At 39.1% G+C, this 7,881-nt stretch overlaps 1 protein-coding gene across 2 annotated transcripts; it reads right to left on the reverse strand.

The window, feature by feature from the left end:
* On the reverse strand, positions 1-7,881 carry mrps23 (mitochondrial ribosomal protein S23). Of its 2 annotated transcripts, XM_004572478.5 has the most exons (5): positions 7,696-7,879; positions 5,845-6,024; positions 4,558-4,635; positions 2,419-2,542; positions 1-397 (listed from the first exon to the last, which is right to left on the reverse strand). In XM_004572478.5, exons 1-5 carry the CDS (start codon positions 7,737-7,739, stop codon positions 284-286), a joined length of 540 nt encoding a protein of 179 aa, XP_004572535.1. In that variant the 5' UTR covers positions 7,740-7,879; the 3' UTR covers positions 1-283. The 2 variants fall into 2 exon arrangements, with proteins under 2 accessions (XP_004572535.1, XP_004572536.1); XM_004572479.5 differs by lacking the exon at positions 4,558-4,635 and having other exon boundaries at positions 7,696-7,881.

Below are 7,881 nucleotides of genomic sequence, written 5' to 3' on the forward strand. Positions count from 1 at the left end.
TGTTATAACAATGTGTTTTATTGCCAGACATAAGACCTCTAAATACTTATAACATTCTTTTCTGGGGTTTTTTGTAACTTTTCACCTGCACTGACATGATTTATAGCGCCATTGAATCTTTAATGGCAACATGCTGCCGCTGGTGCAGTGTGCAATGGGCTTTCAAGAAATTAAAAACAGACAATTGTTGGGTGTCAGAAACAAAAACAGAAATACATTGATCATAACAGCTGGTAAGAGAGAAAATATGCAGTTCACCAAATGATTCTTGAGCTACTGTGATCTATGAATTTTTATCTTCTGTTGTCTTCGTTGTGTCAGTCCCAGCGGACTGCTGCTCTGCCAACATGTCTATCAGTTTCAGGTCAAGCACAGGATCCCTGGACTCGGCCAAAACCTGCAGAATAAAAGCAACACAATGATAATATGCAATAATCAAAACAAAACTGTGTTTGTACTTGTGAATTAGTAATCTCTCTCTCTCTTTATATTTTTGTTTTTATTTTGTAATAAAAGCAAAAAAGCAAGCAAACTTTTTCCCTTTTCGAGGTGAGTTTTGAGGTGAAGAATAAAATGAATTTAATCCATTACCTGACAAAGTTGCTGGTTTAAGAAAAAGTGGCTATAGTAATTTATGACAAGAACTAGTCAAAGAAAATAATTTCAGACATTTCTGAAACAAAAAATGAGTTTAACTTCCCCTCACTTTCCCTTCATCCAGAGAAATCCCTGGGTTAGGCCTTTTTCACAGGAGAAAAAGTATTGAAACAATTAAGACGCATTTATTCTAAACACAGCGTTTCAGTGGCTTTTAAACACCAAAATACGCTGTGCCAAAGATTGGTCTACCCCAAGGATTGGGTCTCCCATTGCCAGTGCCAGAAGAATTGATATGATTTAGACATTGGGGAAACCAAACAACCTCTGGCTAAACAGGGACGAACGCTGGTTTGAGCAGGGAGTCAAGGAGAACCCACTCAGGAACCCATTGCACACCCATTTTTCTGCTGTAGCATTGACCCGTATACATGAATTATATGGAATGAAGACACAGTTCCAAGAGCAAACACACTTGGCCAGTGCTGACAGTGGTCATCCCATAATCTCTGACAAACTATCCCCACTGCTTCACTGAATGGAACACAAGTAAGAGAGATGTAACATGTGAGACCATTGTTCAATCTGCCTCCATAGTGACATCTCTCACCTTCTCAACAAAATCCAAACTGTTCTGGATGTGGTGTTCAGAGCTGCCTACCAATGGGTTGAGGATCGAAGCCAGAAACGTTGTGATTTTATAGGTGACCCAGCTGATCATACAGACAATTGGTCTTAAAGGCACACCCTGTTTATCCTTCTTCAGTAAACAATACAGATTTGGTGTAGCTTCCCCTGGGTGTAGCCTGTGGTAGGAGGTCTGGTCAAGGGGTTTGTCTTGTTGTAACTGCTTCAGACAATCTTTCACCCTCTTCTTGTAGTCACTTCCTGGGTATCATTTCAGGGGCTCCTAAGCATTTCTTTTTCCACCAAGCATGGACAAAATTGTCCATAACCTCTTTAAGATCACCATTTAATATTGTGAACAGCAGATGAGACAGTGACGTTTGACTTTGATTAATTTATCCTCAGCAGCAGAGGTGACTCTTGGTTGTCCTTTCCTGGGGCGGTCCTTATGTGAGCCAGTTTTGTCGTAGCACTTGATGGCTTTTGCGACTGCACTTGGGGACACGTTCAAAGTTTTAGCAATTTTCCAGACTGACTGACCTTCAGTTCTTAAAAGTTATGATGGACTGTCATTTCTCTTTACTTAGAATTCATATTATGGAAAGAACCAATCAGCTAACAGTTGTCAAATAGGGCTCTGAGCTGTGTACGACCCTGACCTCTGCACAACACAACTGATGGTCCCAACCCCATTAAGAAGGCAAGAAATTCCAAAAATGAACACTGACAAGGCACATCTGTGAAGTGAAAACCATTTCAGGTGACTACATCATGAAGCTCTTTGAGAAAATGCCAGGGGTTTGCAGCAATGCCAACAAAGAGTGGCTACTTTCAGGAATCTAAAATATACCATATATTTAGAGTTATTTATCTTTTTTCCCCTTTGCTCCATAATTCTATATATCTTGCTTCATATATTTGATTTCTTTAGTATGTTTCTAAAATGTAAAAGTGGTAAAAATAAAGAAAAACTATTAAATGAGATGGTGTGACCAAACTTTTGACTGGTTAGATGAATCTTTGGATGTACTTGGCACCTTTTTCTTTAGTAAAAACCTTTCGTTTTCACACGACTACATAATTTAGCTGACTGGCATAACATAGTTTGCAGCTGGCAAAAATGTGACCATGTCAAAACAGGGCAAACAACATTTTTGTAGGAACCCAAAGTAATAATTATAACAAGAGTCTTACAGGAGGAGCTCCTCGCCTTCTCAGGATGATACCTTCTTTAAGTAAAGCCTTCCCAGTCTCTTCAAACAAAGAGGACTTATCCAGCATGCCATGGCTTTTTAACTCTCTGTACTTGTCAACAAACCTGCGGGATTAAAAAGATAAGAGGAAGAGTGTGAAAATTGCCTGTCAAACTGTTATCGTTGCATTTTTCATAGATTTAACTTAACTTACGAATGGTAGGTGTATGTGTAGTAAAAATGATTCATGGCGTTACTTCCATTTGCTTTTGACACAGTTGCAATGTATGCTAAAACTGGTTCTTCACACTACTGAATTCCTCTGACCCTTCTTTTCAACAATGTCCTTGTCTTTGAGCCTTGTTTGTTGGGGTCTCATATTCAGTAACGTCACTCAAGTATTCCTTAAAAGTTTCTGTTGTCCTTTTGTCTTTTATTGTCCTCACATTGTACTGATGTGTACAACTGCAGTAGCCTAAGCTTTAACACATGCTCTGCTGGTGGCTGCCCCCCTTCTAAGATCTGTGTATCAACCTAACATGATGTGATCAAACTTTATTCCAACTACATGATTGCTTTGGCATTGTGGGGTTAGGGTTAGTCACTTAGTCCCTAAACCCTAAACCCTTAGTCACTGGTTTGCTGTGTTCTCTGTCAAAACATGGATGTTGAATTTCTACTGGCCATGAACCATTTGTCACCAAGCTCTACTTGAATGAGTCATAGATTATTGATAAACTGCTAAACAAAAATGCAAGTAATAGATTGAAAATGAGTTTAAAAGCATCTAATATCCAGAGACAATTTTAAAAGGTTTTCAGAAAGACTGGAGTACTGTGTGTGTTATTCTGAACTAGGGGTGGGCGGTATAAACGGTATACGGTAGAAACGATATAAATTTGGCCAACGGTAGAGATTTTGATTATAGCGCTCTACCGCGATAGCTCATGTTGATGGTGTCATCAAGCTGCGGCTATTTGGGTCGAAAGCATCGCAGCGGCTACAAACAACATCATCATCTGCAAATTATGCCGGGCGACAGTAATAGCAAAGAGACAAAGCACTTTTGGAAGATGGGGAAAGCCAAAAATTTTGCTTCCTCCACTTCCCTACCATTGATTCATTAAGGCTGAATTCTCTCGCAGCTGCTCTATTCCCATGTAGTTGCAGTATATTAATGACTAACCTCGTATTGTGGATGGATTATCTCAGTTGTTCTCCTGACTGAAGTTTGGTCCGTTTATAGCATCCTGCCATGCAATTGCATTTGTCCCTAACCACCAGAAACCCTCACGTTAACTTTTATCGAGTGGAAAAGGGTTAGCGGCCATCCTTCAGCTTCACTGTGCTAATGTTATGCTAACATAGCTGTTTTGCTAGCAATCACATAGCATATCGTTATATACCAGCTAGCTCAACTTCAGTAACCCTACAAATGTCACTGCTGTTTAGTTTTCTGTCTTCATTTATGTTGGAAGTGATAGCAGAGCTGTACTTTTTAATTTTTTCAGAAATCTCAGTCAGAACATGCTATATCATGTTTAGGTGGAAACTAGCGAGTTAACTTCCTGCTAACTTCTAACTCCGTTGAATTTAATAAATTCTGTTTTCATGGATGCCTGGATGTTAAACTTGATTGTTATACCTGGTAAAGCAGCAACGCTGATCATTTTATTAAAGATGAAAGAATTTAGACACTTTCTAACTCTCAGTGATGTGTTCATTTGACTTTGGGACCTGAAGCTGACAGAGTTTAGGACCCAGATTCCTCCGCGAGGCTCCTGACTACGGCAGCCGTAATGCTCCGGCAATCCATCAAGCGGTGCGGCTTCATAGCTTACTACTATGAAGCCGCACGTCGTACTAAAGCATTTTTGACAGATTTCTGCGCGCCATGTACTACATAAAATCGGTTCAAGGTCAGTAAGCACAACCAGAATTCACACATAAGGCGCACTGTCGATTTTTGAGAAAATTAAAGGATTTTAAGTGTGCCTTATAGTGTGTAAAATACATTATGCAGAAGAAAATAATATACCGCGATATATATATCGTTACCGCATATGCTTGACACAGTTATACCGTGATATGGATTTTAGGCCATATCGCCCAGCCCTATTCTGAACACAGTCAAACATACCTCTGACATGTAGAAACAAAGTTTGATTTGGAGAGATCAAGAGCCCGCAAACCTCTCCCATACTGCTCATAGAATCCCCTAGCAAAAACAAAAATCAAACAAAAAAACCCCAAAAACAACACAAGTTAGAAGTTAGTGAGGCCTACAAAAATATTTCACTTAGTATCAACACTTAGTTATCACTGTTTAAAATGTAAAATTGTTCCAAACCAAGACTAAATGCCCAAAACATGTGTCCACTCTGTGCTGATCAGAATTATGGTTTTGGTAGAAAAAAAGAGGAAGAAGAATATGCAAACTACATGTATTTTGTCTATATTCCTGTATTTATATAAGAAAAAAAATCTGGGTTAACATCTGAAGAATATTTCTCCCATTTCTGTGTAGTGTTATTTATTTAGGAAACAAAGTGGACCTATGGCATATTCATATTCATTTTTTTGTGACAAATAACCATTCATTTCTCCTCTCTCAGTCGAGACATTTAACATTTTACTTTACAGAACAGAGTTTTTTTTCTTCTTTTTTACAGCGCCCATTCAAAAGGCAACAAGTAGGTATTAGTAATCCTTACTGTCATCGTTGTATTTTTACTCAGTTGTATATAGTATTTGTATTTGTATTCTATTTTTATCTTATTGTATATTTATTTTATTTTATTCTACTGTATATAGTATTTTATTCTATTCTGTACAGTTGTGTACTGTATTTATTCTTATTGTATTCTAATTTTTGCCTCATAACTTTTGCACTGTCCACTTCCTGCTGTGACAAAACAAATTTCCCACGTGTGGGACTAATAAAGGTTATCTTATCTTATCTTATCTTAGCAATGTTTCAGGTGATTTTTTCCCTTTCTTGTTGCATAATTTGATGACTTATCAATCTTCAGTGAACTGGCTCATCTTGCACTTGAAGGAACTATATGTAATCAAAATGAAATAAATTTTTAATTATAATAATATAAATGAACCTAGCCCATGGACCAGGTTGCATATGGAATAATGTAACATGCATTTCAGGATAATGTATGAAGAATAATACTTTGCATGTTGTTACTGTGAACAGAAACTTATTCTCAAAGAATTCAAATAGAGTATCTGAATACCAGTCTCTTAGATGCTCCGCTTCCGACTTTTAAATGAATGCTATCAATCTGAGAGACTGATAAAGCCAGAAATGTATATTATGTGTGTGCTAAGGTGCCGTTTTCACAATATTTATAAAGGAGCCTTCAGATATAGGGAAAAAGTTATTTTCGTTGCCATGAGTGTGCCATGAACTTACGTTCTAATTTTATCCTCACTGTAGAAGATTTCAGGCACAGTTTCCTGTTTCTTAGCAGAAGGGCTGGTAACTGGTTTCACATGAAGTGGGGCCCTCTTTGGTGGAAAAGTCTTGTACACATCATACCAGAGAGGTTTTTCCTTTGGCTTTATGACTCCAGAGCGTATCAGGTCTCTAACCCTGTTGATAATGTGAAAACACACAATTCCTTATCATTAACTGTACAGGAGAATGCTTTACAAAGGATGGCATTACAACTTCTAATACTGAAACTCTTTTTGCACAAGTTGTTTATGCTTTAAAAATAAAATAAAGTCAGATATTTTTTACCAAGTCATCTCTCACATCCCATGATTTTTAATGTTTGCTGCTTGTGACTGGCTACAGGACTTTGACTGGCAGGCCCCAGTCCATCAGGATTGGCAACAGGACTAAAGCCAGCATTATTACAAACACTGGCATTCCACAAGGTTGCGTCCTCAGTCTCATCCTCTACACCCTGAACACCCACGACTTTGTCACCTCCAACAAAGTAACATCATTTTGAAGTTCGCAGACAACACTGCAGTGATCAGTCGCATCACTGGGGGGGACGAAGCGGCTTACAGGAGAGACACCGGTCTGGTGTCATGGTGTGAGGACAACAACCTCACACTCAACACTGACAAGACAAAGGAGATAATAGTGGACACGGGGAAGAAGAGGAGGCCTGTTTATCAGGGGGCCTTGAAGTGGAGAGGGTGAGCAGCTTTAGGTACCTGGGCGTCTACATCTCTGAGGACCTCACCTGGTCACTGAACACCACACAGCTGGTCAAGAATGCTCAGCAGCAGCTGTATTTCCTGAGAAGGCTGAGGAATTTTGGTATGTTGGCCAAGATCCTCAGCAGGTTCTACAGCTGCATTGTATTGAGCATACTGACCAGCTGCATCATTGCATGGTATGGCAGCACTACTGCTATGGACTGCAAACGCCTGCAGAGAGTGATAACAACTGTGGAGAAGTTCATCAGGACTCCGCTGTCCTCTCTGCAGAGCATCTACCATCGCAGAGTCCAGAGGAGAGCTGCCTCCATCCTCAAAGACCCCACACACCCCGAACACAGACTGTTCACACTTCTGCTCTCGGGGCGGAGGTTCAGAAGTGAGAGATCCAGAACATCCAGAGTCAACAACCCCTTGTTCCCCACTGCCATCAGACTCCTGAACAGATGACCTATTTTTGACAGTAGTAATAATATATATATATATATATATATATATCATATTAAGCCAGCATATTAAGCTATAGCTCGTTTGCACACATCCCTGTTTCAAATCTCCATATTTTGTCTCCCTATCTATCTTCATTTATTTATTTGTATTTGTTATTTTGTTTGTTTGTTATTTATTTGTTAAAAACTCAAACTCCCACATTACTATTTCATGATCACATTATTTCAAGAATGTAATAAATATGTTTGTAAGAATTTTAACGCTAACTAGGTACACGTATTTGCAATATTTATCAGGATCCAGCAAGCGCTGTTTCGACGCATCAGATAGAGAGCAGAGCTTTTAATGTCGCAAAACTGGTCGCATGCCGATGACGTCATCACGTCGCCCCCTTTTTAAAGGGTCACAGTTCCCGTGAATAATGTTTCTTGATTAATTAAATTATTTTAATAGTTGTAAACCCACGTGTTGGCTGAATAAAACACGTATTACTGCCCAAGGCTAGCACATATACTGTACCAACTAAAGAGTCTTTATAGTGCCGGAAATAGTATCACCATCATCGACATTGTGGATACAGCTAAAAGCCACATTAGCTTCATCATTACTTGATAAAAAGCGTAAACATTGGTCTTACCTTGTGAATACCGTTCCAAATCTCTCTAGTCTACTACCTGCCATGTGGAGCTTTTCGTCGACAGATCTAGCTATATAATTCCCCTTTTCTAGAAAAAATCTGCATTAAAGTTGACCATTGTTTGCAACACTGTCGAAACAACCCGTTCGGATGCTGTCATGCGATTATAGTACGGGTGCCTTGAAT

The sequence above is a fragment of the Maylandia zebra genome, linkage group LG14, assembly GCF_041146795.1.
Source record: "Maylandia zebra isolate NMK-2024a linkage group LG14, Mzebra_GT3a, whole genome shotgun sequence".
NCBI lineage: Eukaryota > Metazoa > Chordata > Actinopteri > Cichliformes > Cichlidae > Maylandia > Maylandia zebra.